The 22,261-nt window shown below is 42.5% G+C and overlaps 1 protein-coding gene across 7 annotated transcripts in view; it reads right to left on the bottom strand.

Annotated features, from left to right (window-relative positions):
• Positions 1–22,261, bottom strand: part of LOC114664022 (FH1/FH2 domain-containing protein 3-like) — a 722,250-nt gene that overhangs the window by 18,063 nt on the left and 681,926 nt on the right. For 5 of the 7 annotated variants that reach the window (XM_051935624.1, XM_051935621.1, XM_051935625.1 and 2 more), the window contains 3 exons: positions 13,727–13,750; positions 3,625–3,796; positions 1,942–2,103 (listed from right to left, as the gene is read on the bottom strand). In XM_051935624.1, the coding sequence (XP_051791584.1) occupies positions 1,942–2,103; positions 3,625–3,796; positions 13,727–13,750 (358 nt within the window). The remainder of the gene's footprint in view (positions 1–1,941; positions 2,104–3,624; positions 3,797–13,726; positions 13,751–22,261) is intronic. The other 2 variants (XM_051935622.1, XM_051935627.1) reach the window with 1 other exon arrangement.

Genomic DNA, 22,261 nt, shown 5'->3' with positions numbered 1-22,261 from the left:
AGTCAGATGAGGTGGCTCGGGCATCTGATCAGGATGCCTCCTGGACGCCTCCCTGGTGAGGTGTTCCGGGCACGTCTAACCGGGAGGAGGCCCCGGGGAAGACCCAGGACACGTTGGAGGGACTATGTCTCTCGACTGGCCTGGGAACGCCTTGGGATTCTCCCGGAAGAGCTAGAAGAAGTGGCCGGGGAGAGGGAAATCTGGGCATCTCTGCTCAAGCTGCTGCCCCGCGACCCGACCTCGGATAAGCGGGAGACAATGGATGGATGGATGGATGGACACAGATTTTGTCTTTCCTCTCTCTTCAAGACGATTCTCTCTTATTACAACTCTCATTCTGTTTATAAAAGATTTATTTTGTGCCCAGGTTCTGCCATTCATTAATTCATTTTCATCCCACCCTGGATTTTTCCCTCCTGAAATGGCGTAATTTGTCCCCCTTTTTAAGATAAATGACTTCTTCCTATTTCTTTAACACATCATTAAAATATACTTTCATTAGATGTTCCCTATGTTTCTGTTTAATATTTTTATAAACACACTGTTGTAAGTAATTATTCTGTTAATTTTTTCATAATGTAACAGTTCAAGAGACCAGTATCCGGCACTGCATAGATCTGAGGATTAACGACAGTTCAAAAGGTTCATTCCCTGTGCCGCAGTGCACAAGGTGGCATGGTCTATAACCCTGGTATACATACTAAAACATGATGTCATCTTTACAGCTCTCACGGGGTCATATGATACACAAACACAAACATTAGGAAGTTTTTCTTTACCCAAAGAACGACAGACACTTGGAATAAGCTAGCAAGTAGTGTGGTAGACAGTAAGACTTTAAGGACTTTCAAAACTCGACTTGATGTTTATTTACAAGAATTAAGTGGATAGGACTGGCGAGCTTTGCTGGGCTGAATGGCCTGTTCTCGTCTAGAGTGTTCTAAGGTTCTAATGTATGGGTGCAGCTCTGCAGGTATGCTACATTCATTTCACCTGCAACAATTTAATACCAAAATTATGCCAAGTTGTATAAATTCATTTTATTATGATAATCATTTTGACTAAAACATAATGGGTCACTGATGACCCTCAGTGCGGTAAAGTGTCAGTATTTTCTCCTGTGCAATTTATATGCTGTATTTGTAAACGGCATTTCAGCAAAATCTGCTTTTTCCAGGATGTCTGGGTATCTCTATATGTTGATAACAGCTGTGTTTCTGTCCTGTTACTTTTTATGTAGCCATTTACAGTATTAGAAAGGTAAGAGATAAGAAAATAAGTGGCAGGACGCTTATCAGCCCAGTAAGTCCTTCAAAGATTCCCTGTTGTTCATAGCAGATGACGAGTCAGAAAGAGAGACAGACAGTGCAGAGGTTCACTTTTGATGCCATCAGATTATAAATGTTGTGGGCAGGAAATTGTAGAAGGGCAGACATCAGATGCAGAAGAGGACAGTTATATTGCTGTAATAAATAATGTTGTGGATTAAAAAATGTGATTTACTGAATGTGGATTACTGAAATATATCTTGGTAAGGAGTACATCAGATAAGCTCATTTGTGTTTTCTATTTTAACACATTATTGTTTATGAAGCTTGACAGGTTGCATAAAAGTTGGACATAAAGATTCACCACACTCTGTACACATGACAATACTACGACCACTACTAGTAAAATTAAAATGATCATACTTTAATGCTAATTAATCGGAGTACTTTCATAATAGTTTGCACTATGTTCCATAGAGAATGCTCTCTGGAAGGTGGGCATGCTTTAGATTTGGTGGCGTCCACTACTAATGTATCACACTTTCACATTCATTGTACAATATTTTTTATTTTGTGGTGGTCTGAACCCAAAAGTGCATTGCCGTTACAGGCCCCATACGTCCACATGCTTTGAAACTCATTATTATTATGATGATTCACTCCCATAACTTACATGATTTCCGATTTGCTCGTGACCTTTTTCTTTCTCTAGGCACAGCTCTCTGACTTGGCACTTGTGTTGCCGACTTCACGATGCGATCCATGATCTCATCAGCTGCATCATCTGTCGCGTTTGGCGAGTCATCATTAGTCGGGTTCCATGATCCAACACGACCTGCAAAGAGGAAATCAATCGTTGACACTTTGAACATCGTGAAGGTTTGCAGAACGACAGGTAATGATACACATATTCCTGTTGTGGCCTTTAGAACAAACTGGTGTCCTGTCCAGGTTTGGTTCTCATCTAGCTAGTAGGACAAGCTTGGCCCATTGCGGTTCTGAATTGGATTAAGTGGGTCTGATGATGTTATTTTCACAAACAGTAATGTGCAAACAAAAAAAACGGGTGAAAGCAGCATCCTGTACTTTCTCACTGTCCTTTAATGTTTCATTTGTTTTCTTACCTCAAAGTAAGACATACCTACCATCAGGACATTCTGGGACTTTTCACCATACCCCCCTCCACTCATAGTCAATGAAATGTGCAAGTGTCCACACACCAAAATGACCAAGGGGGGCTCGATGAAATGATGAAAGAGTGGGAAATACCCCACTGCATTTCATGACGGGGTGTCCATGTGCTGCATTGTTAAAAGTATGATCAACTTTCTGTTAAGGAGCTAAGTCACCCAGAGGCCTGGGGTGTCTTAATCTGGGCTTGGTGCCTTCAGAAAGTATTCTGACCCCCTCACCTTTTTCACATTTTGCTAATCATTTTAATTCATTTTTTTCCTAAAATCTCACATTGACGCAAGAATTTAGACCCTTTACTCGTTGAAGCCCCTTTGGCATCGATTACACCCTTTAGTATTCTTGCATTTGAGATGGCAAGTCTCACATGTCTGGATTGGGGGATTTTATGCTATTCCTTTTAGCAGATTCTCTCAAGTTCAGTCAGGTTGGATGGAGAGCGTCGGTGGACAGCTAATTTCAAGTCTCTCCACAGAAATTTCAGTTGGGTTCAAGACTGGACTCTGATTGGGCAACTCAATTACGTTCACAGAGTTGACCCAAAGCCACTCCTCTGTTGCCTCTGCTCTGTGCCGAGTGTCATTGTCCTGTTGGAAGGTCTCAGTCTGAGGCTCACAGCACTATGGAGCTTGAGGGGCGTCTGAAGCTATCAACACACCTAACACTCCCAAGGAACACAAACACGCACACACATTCAGACTCATCCATATTAGGCCACTACAGAGTATTTAATATGGTTGTTTTTTTTTAAATATGGGAGGATAATGGAGAAAACCCAAAATGACATGGACAGAACGAGCAAAGCTAATCTAGTCCACTAAACAGGTCCGCGGAGTTGGTGCTTCATCAGCAGAGGCGTGGAGGTTTAGCCTCCCCAATGTCCATCCGTTTTTTGAATTTTCATACAGTGATTGGGCTGAGACTCACACCCTGCTTATGAGCCATGAGTCAGCAGGATTATTTAATGCCACCCTGGAGAAATGACATCCATAAATAACAGCCAACAATCCACACAAAATCAACCTCATTTTTGAAAGCTGTTAACGAAGTTGCCCATTATTATTATTTTTTTAAGTCACTGAATGGTAAAAACACATGGATGATGACCTCATGAGAATCGAGAGCCAAAATGCACAGGCAGCACTGGACTTCTGTGATTTCTTACCTCGGTTGGCTCGGGTACGAACGCGGACACCTGGCACCACTGAAGTGCTGCTCTCGCCACTCTGCAGGCTGGTCTTCAGCACGGCTTTCATGTTTTCGTGTTCTGCAGCATCTTCTGCGTACTCGAGGCCTTGTGGCTGAGTGGCGGCCGTGTTACTAGAAAACTTTCCACTCTGAAATGAAAACCCAGGAACAACAAATTACAGTTAGTCTCATTCATTCATTTACTTAAATGAATCCATTAAAATGACAGACTAACACAACGACAACTCATTCATTTATAAATATGCTTTTTCAATTACAGGGTTACAGGAAGTCAGGCACAAGAGGGAAGTAACCCAGGCTGGGATGCCAGGCCATTGTAAGGCACACTCAAACTGCACCTATCTAGTCACCAAATACATGGACAATAAGCGAGATGCAGAAGAAACTCAGAGTACCTGGAGAACAAGGGAGAGAAGGGGGGGGAATGTGCCAACTCAGCAAAGAGCTGGAAGACAATCAACCTGACCACTACACCACAGTGCCACCCAGGATAGGCACATCATTCATCTACTGCACCACAGTGCCACCCAGGATAGGCACATCATTCATCTACTGCACCACAGTGCCACCCAGGATAGGCACATCATTCATCTACTGCATCACAGTGCCACCCAGAATAGGTAATCATTCCTCTACTGCACCATAGTGCCACCCAGGACAGGTGCATCATTCATCTACTGCACCACAGTATCACCCAGAAAAGGCATTTCATTCAACTACTGCACCACAGTGCCACCCAGAATAGGCATTTCATTCATCTACTGAACCACAGTGCCACCCAGAATAGCATTTCATTCCTCTACTGTACCATAGTGCCACCCAAGATAGGTAATCATTCAACTACTACACCACAGTGCCACCCAGGATAGGTAATCATTCCTCTACTGTACCACAGTGCCACCCAGCATAGGCACATCATTCATCTACTGCACCACAATGCCACCCACGATAGGTAATCACTGCTCTACTGCACCATAGTGCCACCCAGGATAGGTGCATCATTCATCTACTGCACCATAGTGCCACCCAGAAAAGGCATTTCATTCAACTACTGTACCATAGTGCCACCCAGGATAGGTGCATCATTCATCTATTGCACCATAGTGCCACCCAGGATAGGCATTTCATTCAACTACTGTACCACAGTGCCACCCAGGATAGACATTTTATTCATCTACTGCATCACAGTGCCACCCAGAATAGGTAATCATTCCTCTACTGCACCATAGTGCCACCCAGGATAGGTGCATCATTCATCTTCTGTACCACAGCGCCACCCAGGATAGGCATTTCATTCATCTACTGCACCACAGTGCCACCCAGGATAGGCACATCATTCATCTACTGCATCACAGTGCCACCCAGAATAGGTAATCATTCCTCTACTGCACCATAGTGCCACCCAGGACAGGTGCATCATTCATCCACTGCACCACAGTATCACCCAGAAAAGGCATTTCATTCAACTACTGCACCACAGTGTCACCCAGAATAGGCATTTCATTCATCTACTGAACCACAGTGCCACCCAGAATAGCATTTCATTCCTCTACTGTACCACAGTGCCACCCAAGATAGGTAATCATTCAACTACTACACCACAGTGCCACCCAGAATAGGCATTTCATTCCTCTACTGTACCATAGTGCCACCCAAGATAGGTAATCATTCAACTACTGCACCACAGTGCCACCCAGAATAATAGGCATTTCATTCATCTACTGAACCACAGTGCCACCCAGAATAGGCATTTCATTCCTCTACTGTACCACAGTGCCACCCAAGATAGGTAATCATTCAACTACTGCACCACAGTGCCACCCAGGATAAGCGCTTTATTCATCCCAGTTTGTTCCAGTTTAATGGCACAGAAAGCCACATCTGTACTGGTAGCATCAGACTCAAGCAGGAATGAGCTTTGGACAGGGTATTACAGACATTTACTGATTACAGGGAGGAACAGCGGTACAAGGCACAATGAAAGTTGGAAGACCACCCTGCACTTTGGATACTTAACTTATATTCATAAAGATGTCTGCTATTGACACACACTCATGCATGGAGTGTGCCAAGTTCTGTTACCTACATACAGGCTGTCACTGAATTTGTATGGTAATTGGACAAACTGCTATACAAAATGGAAATGTGCGTCAAGGGGGGATTTGAGATTTAAAGCTAGGTCACATTAGATGACTTTTCCAGCAATTTTCCTGTTGTAGCCTTTATTTACATAATTTTAACTGGTCAGGGACAGGCAGTGGCGCGCTCCTGTGAAGTTGATGGTCTAATGTGACATACCCACCGACTGAGACCAGCTAGTCAATCTGTCCATCACCACTGCAAACAGGAAAGGGCTCAGAGGTGATCCTTGATGTCATCCCACTCTCAGCAGGCTGTCATTCATACCGCACATCTACCACAGTCGCACTTTCCTTATACATATCCTGCGCCACCCTCCCATACTTTTCTGCTACTCCAGACTTCCTCATACAGTATCATAACTTCCTTCTTGGCACCCTGTCATACACTTTCTCTAAGTCCACAGACACGCAATACGATTCATCAACACTCTTACGGCAAACACTGCATCTGGCATGAAACCATAATACTGCTCACAGATTGCCACCTCTCCTCTCAGCCTGGGATCTGTCACTCTTTCACATATCTTCATGGGGTGGCTGATCAACTTTATACCCCTGTCGTTACTGTATCTCTGCACATCCCTGTTATTCTTGAAAATTGGTACTAATATACTTCTTCTCCACTCAGACATCTTCTCACTTGTCAAGATTTGGTTAAACAATCTAGTTAGAAAGTCTACTGCCATCCATCTCACCTGAACATCTCCAAGGAGAGGTGGAGGCACACACTGGAGAGAAGTAGAATCAAAGTCAACAGGAGTAACATGGAGTACATGTGCGTGAATGACAGAGAAGGTGGTGGAAGGGTGTGACAGCATAGAGCAGAGGTGGGGAACGAAGATGAATTGAAATACTTGGGTTCAACAGAGAGATCGTGACAGAGAGGTGAAGAAGAGAGTGCAGGCAGGGTGGACTGGGGGACAGGAGTGATTTGTGATAGAAGAGTACCTGCAAGAGTGAAAGGGGAGGTCTATAAAACGGTAGTGAGACCAGCTATCTCGCACAGATGAAAAGATAGGAGGCAGAGCTGCAAGTGGCGGACTTGAAGATGTTAAGATTTTCACTTGGAGTAACAAGGGTAGACAGGATTAGGAAGGAGCATATTAAAGGGACAGCACAGGTATGACAGTTTGGTGACCAAGTGACAGAGGCTTGATTGAGATGGTTTGGGCAGGTGCAGAAAAGAGATGAGGGGGTACATCAGGAAAACAATGTTGAGGATTGAACCACAAGGCAAGAGGAAAGCCAAAGAGGAGATTTATGGATGAGGCGAGGGAGGACATGAAGGAGGTCGGTGTGGCAGAAAATGATGTCAAAGACAGGGATAGATGGAGACGGACGATGTGCTGTGGCGACCCCTTAATGGGAGCAGCCGAAAGAAAAAGAAGTAGAACTACTGTAGAGTACACACATAGGGAAAGTATTGTGATGGAGTTGAGATTGTCACTTGGACTTTTCAAGAGATCGGAATGTTGTAGAGAAATCGGAGCAGGATCCAAACACTTCTGGAGTGACATCTGTCTGTTTATGTGTGTGTTACCCGTCTATTAAGGTGCAACACACACCGGCTGACATATTTTAGCAAGTGTACTTCTTGCTAAATCGACTTCTCGTTTTTATTTTAAAGCCCTCCTTACTCACAGACACGATGTTAAATGTGACGCTAAGACGAAATTTCAGCTTGAAGAATGTTTTTTTAAAAGTCCTGCCTGGTGAAAGTGACTGACTTGTAGGGAACGTGCGGCTCACTTAATGCCAACCCACAGTCCAAACAAGTCAGCAGCACATAATCAGAGCCCTCCATTACAGGCGCTCATTCCAGTGACGTAGGGTGTTAGAATAACATCAAGTTGCAAACAATCCGCTGACCTCCAGAGTCAAACTGTTACGAGACTTGAGAAGAATATACTGCATGATGACAGATTTATAGCCAGAATGGGTTTGTATAACACAGGAATTTGTCAGCAGCGATTGATTTAAAAAGTACAAGGTCATGGATTTGAAACGGAACGTTATGTAAATGTGACAACTGCAAAACGAAATTCCCATATCAATTTTTGTTTTGCTTTAAGCCCCCCATTCCCACCCTGTGAAGTTGTCAACTGTGGATTTGGCAGAAACAGAAAAAAAGGTTTCCAGATTACATTTGGAGGCTCAAATCTGTTTTATGTGACTTTTAATCCAAAGAACGTGAGGTCACCCAAAATATCAAAAGTAATAGTGCAGGAGTGGTCAAAAAAAAATAAGGGCGGCCGGTTCGGTCCCCACTGTGGGACCCTGTGCTCCAACTCTTAAGAAATTATTCAGCCCCCCCATCACGTTATTGAATTGTAGATTTAATTTTAAATGGGTAAATTTGCCATTTTTGCCTGACTATCTACATTCCATAACCCCTAATGACAAAAAGCGAAAACGCGTCTTCAGAAAGTTGTATAAATCAACAAAGACTGAAATCTCTCATTCACAGAAACATTCAGACACTTTGCTGCAAATGGTCCTCAGGTGCCTCCTCTGTTTGCTTAAATTCTCATTGTGGTGTTTCTAGAACTTGACTGGAGTCCACCTGGGACAAAATGAATCAAATGGACCTTGTTTAGAAAGGCACACATGGACCTGTGCGTACGTTTTCAGAAAGACTTGCAAATCTCTATCATAGAAAAAAATCTTTTGATACGACAAGACTTTTTAGAAGACGAGACGAGACTTTTTGGAAAAGATTTTTTCAAGTCCCATGAGACGAGAATATTGCCACGATAATTTTAAAAGTTATGCCATCCTATCAACCATTTTCAACCACGCACACGGTCCTCTCACCTCTCATTCGTGTGAATGCTTTTGTCAGACACACTTCCTGCGCTCTCAGCTCTTATAAATTTTAACGTTTTCCTCACTTTAAGTTCCCAATTAAAGAAGACGTATTATGTCCAAATCTTATTGAAGACTTTCATCATGAAGGGTTATCAACAGAAGAAATGAGTACACGGGGAATCCTAGCATCGAGAAACGAGGAAGTCAAACGAATTAACGTGAAAAATGTTGATCGGTTACACAGCAAATTGGTTAAATGCGTATCGATAAGACTTCGCTGAAACAGTTGGTGGTGATGGTGCGGAAGATGAAAAAAACAAATTACAATATCCAGAAGAATATCTAAACTGCTGCGGTGGGCTGGCGCCCTGCCCGGGGTTTGTTTCCTGCCTTGTGCCCCGTGTTGGCTGGGATTAGCTCCAGCAGACCCCTGTGACCCTGTAGTTAGGATATAGCGGGTTGGATAATATATGGATGGATGGATGGATGGACAACAGTTCTAGGGTGTTGTACCGTGTTAGCCATTATGAATGTAGTGAGACATCAAGCAAAATGAGACCTTTTATTGGCTAACTAGAAAGAACACAATATGTCATCAACCTATGAAATTGAAATAGTGCCAAAATGAAACACTTTATAATATTAATACATTTAAATATTGTTGAAAACTTCAAGTGAATTTGAATTTTATTAATACAACAGTTCTCTGTGGTGGGCTGGCGCCCTGCCTGGGGTTTGTTTCCTGCCTTGTGTCCTGTATTGGCTGGGATTGGCTCCAGCAGACCCCCGTGACCCTGTAGTTAGGATATAGCGGGTTGGATAATGGATGGATGGATGGATATCTAAACCGTTAACACCGTCTGGTCTTCCATCGGCCGAATTACTGTAGAAAGAAGGATGTATTCAAAGAAAGGTAATGTAGTATATCTTCAGGGGATAACATTAGACAACAAAGGAGATCTTGATATGTTATTCAGATTAAAACGTTAACAGTTTCCCATTAGAATTGCTTTTGCAAAGACAATTAACAAATCACAGGGACAAAAATTAAAAAATACAGAGAAAGAAACGAAATTCAATCACGGGCAGTTAAACGTTGCATTGATGCAAACGTAACAGTTCACATGAAAATTAAAATCTGTTTAAACTGTACATCCGCATCCCCATACGCGAGCGGCAGAACCACAAAGAGTCTAGTGCGTAGCGCAGGCCAGGGGGTTGACGAGCGAAGTGAGCAGGGGGCAAAGCCCTCTAAGTTTATTAAAAAATAAAACCTGAAATCTTCAAGTAAGGAGATTTGGCTTCTCTTTGATGTTCATTTTTTTTACGGTCTTGATATCCAGCTTTTTGGAATTTAACTTTTTGATTTTGACTTATGCTGGTTATAATATTTCTGAAATGTATTTAAAGATCTTTGTTCATTTTCATGCCTTTTTTAGCGCCACCTTGCTTTGCGGGATGGCACCATGTTGTGGACTTTGCATCGTCTGATTGCCATGGTTACCAGCCGGGAGTGTGCGGTTGTGTCGTCGTCAAGATGGTTGTGAAAAAAAAAATTCATTCCACGAGTTTTGCTTTACCTCCTTCACACTTTGTTTTTCTCACTATGGAGTGGAGGCGCTGCTGCCCCTGCTGGTACTCCTGCCAAGCTGACGCTCCGGTGAATGACCAGTCTGCTTTTCTGACGTGGACGCTGTTGAGGGGCTGATAACGAAGTACTTTAAACCTGTTTGTTAAATGTTGGATAACGAAGGGCTTCAGAAAACACTCTAAACACCTCCTCATTCTTTACCTGCGTTGTTTGTTATCTTCTTTGTATTTCACTTCATGTTTTCGGAAAACTCACCTCTCATTATTTATTTAGCTGGTCTTTTATTTTTTTGTGTTCATAAAAGTGCGGTAGTGTGAGCTTTACATTTATAATATCAATGAATACCCTTCCGTTACTGTAACATTTTTCTGTTCCTCTTCTTCTCGTGTAATTTTATCCTAACAAGGACACAGCAGAACAGACATGGGGGGAAAACAACACTGAATAATGTAAAGCTGCAGCCTCCTCAGCATCAGACCCACTCACGTGCTTGGTATTAAATAACTAGTGGAAAGAACGTAATGACAATGACAATAAAAACCTTCAAAAACAAGATAAAAAAACCAATACATTATTTCCATGTAACATTTAAAATGTGTGTTACTGTGCAGTCCAGTCCAGTGAAAGAATGGCTTGCTTAATTCAGGCAGAATTCCAGGTCAAGGCAAACTTGTAACAGCCACAGTGAGTCCCAAGGGCTGACCCGGACCCCCCCCCCCCCTTACTACTTACACACTCAAACACACACAGATATCACTGAACACACAGTAAGAAAGAGAGAGGTTGGGAGCATGGACTGACACAGAGCGCTGCCGCACCCACCACATGATGAACCACCTCAGGACCCCAAATGAGGACCTGAGTGCTGCTGTACAGCAGGTGACGCCTCAGCACCACACTAGTTTGAATGGAGTGGAACAGAAAGTCTGCCGTTTTTAACAGTGGAGTGGCTGCAGTGCCAATCCTGCCAACAACCCCCAAGTTTTCCCTGTAAACTGGAGGACCTGCTTTCAGGACTGGGTGCAGATTAACGTCACACCCAGGGTGGAGCAACTGCAGGTTAAGGGACTTACTGAAGGGCCCGATGGAGTGGAGTCACTTCTGGGATTTACGGGATTTGAACCGGCAACCTTCCTATTGCCAGTGCAGATCCCTACCTTAGAAGACGAAGCAATTTCAGTAATTCACATTAGTAAATCAGGCTCCTATAAAGCACTTTAACATTATAAATTGAGACATTACCAGATAATAAAGAAGAAGGCAAAAACAAAAAGTTCATTCAACAGCAGAGCTTGAGAAAATGAACCTCTGGGGGGCATCCATTGTGAATTATAAAAGATAAAGTCACAGCTCTGATGACCTGGGACTAATGGCCACCCACCCTTACCAAAGTTAGTTTTGTAGTATGATAGCCCAAATACTTACCTGCCTCATTTTACATATTTAACCCTGCAGGCTAACAGAAGCTTGATTAAGTTATTTTTATGATTATTTTAAAAATTTCTTTTCATCCCCACTACATAGCCTGACAGTGATTATTTGTTGTGACACCCGAATGCTCCACAAGTCCCACACCAGAAACCAACCACCTAGCCAATCAATGAAAGTCACTTGGATAAACCAGTCTGAATTTTTATTCAGTTACTAACCTCCCGATTACATTTCTTAAAGTGATAATATTACAGTGGGGCTCCGGTTTTCCTCCATCCCAAAGACATGCTTGAAATTTTCATTGCTGAAACCCAATTGGCCCCTGTGTTGAAGCATTAATGTACCGGCCTGGTGATGGCATCCAGGGCTGGTTACTGTCTGGTGCCCAGTGGCGCTGCTGGGATATGAACTGTTGACACTGGCACTGATTGGGTTAATGAGGTTTAAGAATATGTCTTGTTACCACTGTGTGTCGACTATGTGGGATCCTGATTTGCTCTCTCCAAATGTTATATAGTGCCTTTCACATCTCTCTATTAATTATATAGTGCCTTTCACATCTATTTTATAGTGCTTTTCTCTCTATCTTATAATGCTTTCTATCTATCTATGTATTATATAGAGCCTTTCACATCTATCTTTCTATCTATCTATCTATCTATCTATCTATCTATCTATCTATCTATCTATCTATCTATCTATCTATCTATCTATCTATCTATCTATCTATCTATCTATCTATCTATCTATCTATCATATGACCTATGTCCATATATTCAATCTCTTTTCGCTGTTCGGTTATTTCACTGAGTAATAATTTCCGTTTGTTTGTGCTAATGTGATCTTTACTATCAGTTTTTTGAGACTTTCAAATTTTAGTACTAACTTACTAACCTGCTCTGCCATGTGTATTGCTCCAAGGTTTTTGAACCTCTTTACAACGTTCTACTTTGTCTTCTACTCTTTGTCTTTTATTTCTGACCTGCTTGCTAGGTTTTCAATTCCACTTGGTCTGGGCTGATTATAACTTTACTTATTTTCTGAATTTGCACTTAGATTATTATTGTTCTTTTTTGAATACTTTTCTCTCCTATGCTTTTTGGCTTAGTCGTTGACATTTCATCTAGAACGTATAAAATTGTTGTCCAGAAAAGGACTACATCGAACGAAACAAATAGATTGTATGTCTTGTATTAAAATGAGGAAAACATAAAAATCTATAAGAGCTGAGCGCACAGGAATTGTGTCTGACAATAGCATTCACACAATGAGAGGTGAGAGGATCGTGAGTGTGGTTGAATCTCCTGGCACAAAGTCTCGTCTTACGGGACTTGACATTTTCTCTCTGAAAACGTCTTGTCTCGACCCAGGATTTTTTTTTATATAATAGAGAGATATCACCTCTATCCATTGGCATTGTTTACCTGTACAAATATGTAGAAAAAGTCAACGATTTCCATGGGGTGTACTAACTTTTTCACAGGACAGTACTGCACGACAGCCACATTGACTCTCTTCTGTGACAATCACAAAAAACAAAACACTTTGTTAATGAAAGTCTCAAAGCTTTCATCCCAGCATCTATCCATGTTATAAAGTCACCTTATCATCACATGAATGTGGGAAACCAAAGCCTCCTGCAGTGTCACTGGGCACTATCCATTAACCAACCAGGCACCAGGTGAGTACGGGGCACACACTCTTGCCTACCCTTCCAGGGCTGAATTAGAGCTGCATGTCTATGGGATGTGGGAGGAATCTGACGTACCCACCTCAAGACAGGAAGAACATGCAAACTGCAAACGGCCAGTGACCAGGAATTAGACTCGGGTATCTGGACAAGTCAGGCAGCAATGCCCACATGTCTTAAAAGATTAAAAAAATCATCAATGTGGTGAAAGCTTCTCACATTTTGTACATTGATAAAAGTAAGTGGGCTTTCGCGGAGGGTCAGTCAAAGGCTATAAAACTTTTCACACTCGCCTGGCATGGCCACCATAACAGAAAAAATAAAAAAGCACAGGTCACCTGGGAGTTAGCAATGAACACTGCAAGCAAAAGCGTGCCAAACCAAAAAGCCGCCCTACCTCGCTGTCATCTTCGTCGTCAGTCTAGAGGAGGCAGGAAGCAAAGAGGAAATGGAGAGAGGCGCAGGAAGTACATGTGAAAGAGAAGGAAGCACATGAGAAAAGCAAGCTGAACAATCCTGAAAGTTAAAAGAGCATTAGAGAGATGAGAAGGGCAGGTGGAGAGCCGCAGAGCAGGGCACCCAGTAAAGAAGACCCCTGTAACCACACGGTCATTTAACAGACTTGATCAAATAAACTTTAACCAGACACCTAGCTGTCCGAGATGTCTCATCTGTTAGGCGTATTAGATGTGCTGAGCATATGTTGGTTATGAGGAAATCAAAGAAAAATAATGTGAGCAGCCGAGCAAAGCCTTTATGGGTTAGTGTCAATGACACCAATGAATAAAACAAGTCACAGTAAATAACAATCAAGGACTCACATGGACAAAGCGCTTAGGATACTTGGCCGTTACACATCATAATGACAGGACATTGTGGCCTGGGGTGGGGGTACCACTAGGCTGCCGGTTCAGTTTCTGTGACTGTCTCAGGGCGTGACACCAAACAAGTTTCTTAACCGGGCTGCGCTCTGACTGTAAGAAAACATAAAAGATACCTGGCAACCCTAAGTGTGTACATCCCCTTGGATAAACGCATCAGCCATATAAACGGTACACAAAACGACAGAGGATGCGCTACACTGTACACCACAAGGCTTCTGCTTCAAGCGTTACCTACTTCTCATGAAAAAGCCACTCGACACAGTGCTGTGAGAAAATAATTTGGAGACGACGATAGCTAAATGTTTTGGTTTGCTTTCCATATTAAAATAGAGCATCCATCTTAGAAGTATAAAAGGGTTAATAAATGTCAGAAACCTGTTCAGGCATATCAGGTAATCGGATAAAGGTCAAGTGACAACAAAGACAAGAATACACCAGGAGCAGGCACCAAAAGTACCATTAAGAGAATGTCCTGTAAACAATAAAACTGGACAGTTGTCACAAACGCAGAGATTTCAAGGGTAATAGCTGAACGTTATAGTTATGAGAAGACTGTAATAAAACTGACTTTCATTTACTAAGTCATTTGAGTGTAACCCAATGAAAAAATCAGAGTACACGTCAGGTGATGTGTACACATTAATTAGCACTCTTATGTAAATTCAGTTGTTTATAAAATGGACCTCTGTCCTTATTATTCTGACCATTCGGATCATTTTGTAGCAGAGTGCTGTGATGAATGCTCCCTCCCCATTCAAGCATTTGCTGAAGAGATAATGAAAGACACAATGGACAAGTTTCCTCCTGCCTGGCTCCTGACTCGAGGTTTTATCAGCCTTGTCGTAATAGAGGATACGTTTCTTTCTCTAATAAATCTGTTTGATTTCTACCACAGTGCTTTAATGCATGTCGGAATGGCATCCGCTACACAAGTTGTCCTCTGTACATAATAAATAGACAGGGAGGCGCCCTTGAATGGAAACCTCAAGGCCGCTAGTTCAGTGTCTTTAATGACTCACTGAGTGCCTGTGAGCAAGTCACATAACTTACCTGTCTGTACTCAAGATTAGATTAGATTAGATTTATAACTATTTATGTTACCTGGCTCTGCCTTGGAAAACTTCCGAAGACACCGGGTCTGAGTTATAGTGCCGAGGGTTAACCGGACGTATCAGAAATGCTATGTAACTAACTGACGACTTTTTGGTATACCAGATGTTTTTTTTCCCCAGTGGCTGGAACTCCCTCCTTTTGAACACGCTACCTACTATCGCTCATGAGTAAAACATTCCATGTCACTTGGCTTTTGCTGTTGGTCATTGTTTTATAAGAAACTGTCTTCTTTTAAACTGAAATGGGTTAACGAGAAATTAATATAACTTCGCTCTGCAGCACATCCAGTAAAAATGGCAGTTTCAGTCAGATTTGAATGTAACGCTTTGATCTGTAATCTTACACTGTTATAAAGTTTTAGTGGGTTTCGATAAAAAGCTGTTTAGTTTAGGTACATCAAAAATGCATCAACTCCTCATTTACTATTATGTGACGAGACCTTAGTAAAGACTTCTTTGTGTCTTCATAATACTTATTAAGTCTTTATTCACCTTTTCAATTTGACTGACTAACAAAACGTCACTTTGGAGTGGTCTGAGGTGGTCTAACTGTGACACACTTCTCTTGATATTACATATTTAGTATAAGGCCTGTGAATCCTTTGTATTAACAAGTCAAGTTAGCATCATGTCAATGTTCCACACAGCACTGAGATGAATGACCCATCTACTGATGCTTTATAAGTGTTCTGGAGACCAGAAGAGGTCTTAGTTAAGGTCTTGTTACATAAGAGTACTTGAGTAACCGATTACTTTTTTCAGTACCTAAAGTGTTACCAAAGCGATATACACTGAACTGTGGCTTCCCTTGAACTTATTACATACAGCATTGATGTTTACAGGCTGCACATTTAGAGGGACGTGCAGTGAACTGAACGTTTGAGCATTATACAGAAAAGAAGAGGTGAAAAGAAATAATCCAATCCAATGCAATGTCCACCTCCTCTATGTTCTGTCCATGGGGAAGCGAGTTGCCCAAGTGTTTAAACTGACCAGGGCATGCCGTCGCTCCTGCTTGTGTCGTACCTAGTTTCTTGAAGTGGGCTGGTGTGCCACACTGTCAGTTCTTTGTGCTTGGCGAACCTGAGTGCAGCAGCATAATGCCATATGGTCTGCCAGTTCTCAACAACATTGCATGCATTTGCCACCCATAAACCACCTGTTCTTTGAAGTTTTCCTATCTAAGAGCGCTGGGCAATAAAATCATTTGAGATGAGTAAGAAGAAGCCGACAGAATACGAACAAGAGGAGGCCACTTGCTAAACACGTTACATCTTTGAGCTTCACCTAACGTTTCTTTGTCCACTTCGCATCTCCTTTTCTGTGCAGCTCGCTGCCTCGTCTCTTTTTCTTCCCTTTCTCACTCGCCGTCAGCCCCACGTGTCTGCATGATTACAGAGTTCACTTGCACGAACTGCATATCCCATTTCTCAGTGTGACCACTGCTGAAGCAAAAAAGTTTTTGAGATCTTGGGGTATTTCGTTTTCAGGTATTTATTTACAGTATTTTTCGGAACATAAGGCTCACTGAATAATAAAGCGCAATATCAATGAATGGGTCTACTTTCATACATAAGGCGCATCGGATTATAAAGCGCATTCAGCGAAACAAAACAGTCAGATAACTCAAACTTTATTCAACTCATTCACAATAACTCTCAACATTGTTCAGCTGTAACATAAAATACAAAACAATACACTCACTTTTTCAGTTCATTTCTCTTCCACAAATCCATCAAATTCTTCATCCTCAGTGTCTGAGGTAAATAGTTGGGCGATTTCAGCATCAAGCATGCCCGGATCTCTCTTGTCATTATCCGAGTCAGTCTCATTGCTGTTACTTAGCTGTTTAGTGATGATTCCGCCCTTCGTGAAAGCTCTGACGATACTTGAGACTGATACCTTAGCCCAGGCATCCACGATCCATTGGCAGATAGTGGCGTAACTCGCCCGGCGTTGCCTTCCTATCTTGGTGAATGTGTGTTCGCCTTCTGTCATCCAATGCTCCCACGCAGCTCGCAATTTAACTCTGAACGACCTGTTGACGCCGAACAGTTGGGAGTTCTTTGGTTAATCCACCCGGAATGATGGCAAGCTCCGAATTAGTTTGCTTCACTTGGATTTTGACAGTATCGGTGAGATGGGCGCGCATGGAATCGCAGATCAATAGAGACGGAGATTTGTGGAAAAAGCCATCCGGTCCCCTGACGTAAACTTCTCTCAGCCACTCATTCATCTCCTCGTCCATCCAGCCCTTTGGGTTAGCTTTGATGATGACGCCGGCCGGAAACTTTTCTTTTGGCAAAGTCTTCCTCTTGAAAATGACCATGGGTGATAGTTTCTGGCCATTAGCCTGGCAATCGAGAACTACAGTGAAGGATGACTTCTCGTTCCCTGTGGTGTGTATAGATACCGTACTGGTTCCTGTTTTCTCGACAATACGGTTCACGGGGATGTCAAAGGTAAGAGGGACCTCGTCCATGTTGGTGATGTGTTCTGGCTGGATCTTTTTTTCAGTGATCTTGTTCTTGCAGTAAGTGCGGAAAATGGCCAGCTTTTCTTCTTAATCCTTTGGCAGTTGCTGCGAGATGGTAGTTCTTGTGCGGATGGAGAGATTACGTCTTTTTATAAAACGGAAGCACCAAGAAGGACCTCCTCGAAAGTCAGCGATTTTCATGTCAAGTGCTACTGCTGTTGCCTTGAGTCAAATAGAGACTGTAGAGACGCTTCTACTGCTGTTCTCTGTTCAATAACCCACTGTTCAAGTTTGTCCTCTAACTGTGGCCATCTCGCTTTGTTCCCTTGGAAACTCTGTTTGGTCTTCTTTACTTGGCACAGGTCATCTTCTTGCTTCCTCCACTTCTGCACCATTGATTCATTAATGTTGAATTCTCTAGCAGCTGCTCTATTCCCATGTTCTACTGCGTGCCTGATAGCCTTGAGTTTGAAATCCGCTTCGTAAGCATGTCTCTTAACAGGTGCCATTTTGGGGTCCTAATAAACACACTGCAATACCGTATGTTGAAGTACAGTACGTATTACTCCATGAGGCCCCTGACTACGATAGCCATAATGCTCCAACAATCCAACAAGTGGTGCGGCTCCGTAGCTTACCAAAGTCATTCTAAAACATTTTGACAGATTTTTGAGCACCGTGTATCACATAAAATCAGTTCGAGGTCAGTAAGCACAACCAGAATTAATACATAAGGTGCACCGGATTATAAGGCAAACTGTCGATTTTTGATAAAATTAAAGGATTTTAAGTGCGCCTTATGGTCCGAAAAATACTGTAGTCCTTTCTGTACCAAAAGAATGGCAGCAATTAGAATGAACTGAAGGAGCTTTAAGGTGGATGTGCACTGGAACAAGTAGTAGACCAAAAATTTACACACAATGAACTACATGTAGGAAGAAAAAACGTTAGGTTTGAATACACAATGGCTGGTCTGAAACTTGAAAGTACACCTTAACACTAGAAACCCTGAAGCCTACGAAAAAAGTCGTGAGGTGCGGAGGAATTTAAGGTGGCCCGGCATTACGACTTATTTTGTGGGCTTCATGGTTTCTAGTGTTAAGAGAAGGATTTATGAGTTGTAGTGGACTCAGTGCTATCAACTGCCAGACAGTGTTCAGAAGCCATTAAGAAGGCTAACATAATGTCAGGTTATATAGCGCCTTGATGTGTAGAGATGTGTAGTCCAAATTCTGCTCAAGCTTTATAACACACTGGTGAGGCCTCATCTGGAGTACTGTGTGCAGTTTTGGTCTCCAGGCTACGAAAAGGACATAACAGCACTAGAGAAAGTCCAGAGAAGAGCAACTAGGCTGATTAAAGTGGGCTACAGGGGGTGAGTGATGAGGAAAGTTTAAAAGAGCTGAGCTGATTAAGACGGTGACTTTAAAATGAGTTCATCAAAACACGGGAACACAGATGGGAACTTAGGGGTAAATTTTGCACAAACTGGAAGTTTTTCTTCACACAAAGAAGCACAGGAACTTGGAATAAGTGAGCAAGTAGTGTGGTGGACAGTAGGACTTTAGGGACTTTCAAAACTCAACTTCATGTTTATTTGGACTGGATGGTCTGTCTAATGCTCTAATAAAAACAATAGGTCTTATATTGCACAAAAATGGATAATTCTCAGTTTCTCAGAGCAGACAGTGTTGTGCACAGGTGGTCTTAAACCAGTTAACTGCTTATGCTAAGCATGGCACTATACTGCATAGCGACTGCTCTGAACTCCCACCCTGGTACCCTCACCCTCAGCTCTCTGGTTTTGTTTCTTCCTGATAACATTTATGCCCAGAAGCACCAAAGTGCTTTCAGCCTAAACATGAAACATTACTCCCCACCAAAAAAATAAAATGGCATCTCTATCAGGAAGGAGTCCAGGAAGTGAACGGAGACACACGTCTTTCTTGTAAGCCACATTTGTTCTCAATTATAAGCTATAATTATTAGCAATTTTTAAGAAGAAAACCTGAATGGAAAATGCAATTTGTGGAATCAATTTCAAAGGGAAGCTCAAAGGGATATTATCATCTTCCCTGAGGAAACCCAAGTGCTCCTTTTTTTTTTTTTTCTTCAATAAAAACGCTTTGAAAAATCTTGAAAGGCTATACATATATACAACTGGAGACCCTCTCTCTTATTAAAATGGATCTGAGGGGGGGTTACAAAGCGAGCTTCGAGCCCTTTGCTCGTCAGTAAGCGCCTCTCGATGTGTGGCCAGCTTCAGAGGTACAGGAAAGCCGCCGTTACGCTTAGCTGAGGTGCGCTGATCCTTTCACTTTCTCACATTCACGTCGCCTTTGGTGTTTTAAATGAAATCCTTCAGCCTCATACCGCTGGTAAAGAAGGTGGTAATATAATATAACATTCTTTAACTCACTTATTCCAGTTTGGGGTGGCATGGCGCTGGGGGGGGCCTACTCAGGTGCAACGGGCAAAAGGCAGGAAGCCATTCTGGATGGTCCACTCCTGCACTCACACATATGGGGTTCATTTTAAAACTGACTTAAGAGATGTGGGGAATAAAAAAAAAAAAAACGCGCCGAGTAATCGTCCATCCAGTACTTCCATGTAATCGACACTTTAGGGGTACCGCAGAAAATCACTCAACCGAAGACTTTACAGTAACATGGAATCAAGAACACTGCGGTGGGTTGGCACCCTGCCCGGGATTGGTTCCTGCCTTGTGCCCTGTGTTGGCTGGGATTGGCTCCAGCAGACCCCCGTGACCCTGTGTTCGGATTCAGCGGGTTGGAAAATGGATGGATGGATGGAATCAAGAACATTAACTGTATGGCTGTGTCAGAGGCCATAGCACCCGCACTCCAGCAGAGGCCACCCACCTGAAGCTAAGCATGGCTGGGCCCAGCCAGTACTCGGATGGGAGACCATCTAGGACAGGGGTGTCCAACCCCGGTCCTGGTGGGGCGCAGGTTTTCATTCTAACCATCTTCTTAATTAGTGAGCCGTTTTTACTGCTGATTAACTTGTTTTTCCTTCGTTTTAATTGACGTGACTCTGACCCCTTAGTTGTTTCTTGAGCAGACAAACGATAATGAGACACAAAACAAGCCGCCACGTGATCAGCTTACCTAAAAACAAAGAAAGATGAAGGTCATGGTCATGTTGGTCTGCTCAGGTCACCAAAACATCTTGATGGTGGTCTTAGAAAAAACAGAAAATCAGCAGTCTGCTGAAAAATCAACAGTTTTGGAAATGTCTGCTATGGCAGAATGAGAGCAGCAACAAGTCATGACATTCAATAACGGCTTTAATTAACAGCAAGAATTGACTTCTCATTATGAAACTGGCTGGAGTGACACTGGCTGGAGTTTAACATTCCAGTTCAGCTGGTCATCTGTTGGCTCGTTTCACATCTCATTTCTGTTTGGCTGCCATTTAATGAAGAAACAAATCAATTTAGGGGACTGAATCCTTAAAATCAGGGCTATTAAAATGAAGGGAAAAGGAGTTAATTAGCAGTGAAAACTACTCACTGATTAGGATAAGGGTCAGAATGAAAACCTGCAGCCCACCAGAAGTGGAGTTGGGCACCCCTGATCTAGAAGAAGCTTGGATTGGTGTTGGTGAGGCCAGCAGGGGGCGCTTACCTTGTGGTCAGAATGTAGATACTCCAGTAAATAGTTCTTCAGATGAGACATAAACCGAGGCCCTGACTCTCTGTGGTCATTAAAGATCTCTGGGCATCCTTCAAAAAGAGCAGGGTGTATCCTGACCTCCAGGCTAAATTGCCCACAATGGTCTGGTCATTCTGGCCCCCTAATCATTCCCTATCTCTGATTGACTCTCTGTCTGTCACCATTTCACCATGATAGCTAATGTGTGGTGAGAGTACTGGCGCAAAAATGGCTGCCATTGTATCATCCAGGTGGGGGCTGCACATTAGTGGTGGTTGAAGCGGCTCCCCTATTGCATTGAGTAGTGAGAAAAGCGCTATATAAATAATTATTATTAGTAGTATTGTTAACTTATATAATATTCATGATGTGTGCAAATAAATGTAGCGTAAAATAAACAGGAAATTGAATGGCGTGGACAACTTCACTTAATTTGAAAACAAACACGTTGGGTTGGGTTGGCTTCATCACAGGATGAATGTTTCGGTTGTTGAGTGTATCTTGTTCTCTTCTTCATGAAATATGTTAATCTGCACATCATATTGGGGGGTTTAGCAACCAAGAATTTGGATTTTCATATTCATTTTTGTATATAATACTGCGTTTTAAAGTCTCGTTAATCTGTAAACTTTTTGATAACTTTACCCAGAATTCCACAAGGCTGCTTTACTCTTTCAAATTACCCTTAAATGTGGTTGCTTCAACTTGCATATATTTAACACTTTTGTCTCTTGTCTGATTGAGGGCAAAACGGATCCCCAGTATGAGTTTGTGAAGCAGCAG

The sequence above is a fragment of the Erpetoichthys calabaricus genome, chromosome 13, assembly GCF_900747795.2.
Source record: "Erpetoichthys calabaricus chromosome 13, fErpCal1.3, whole genome shotgun sequence".
Lineage (NCBI taxonomy): Eukaryota > Metazoa > Chordata > Cladistia > Polypteriformes > Polypteridae > Erpetoichthys > Erpetoichthys calabaricus.
This window is presented reverse-complemented; position numbering and strand designations above follow the sequence as displayed.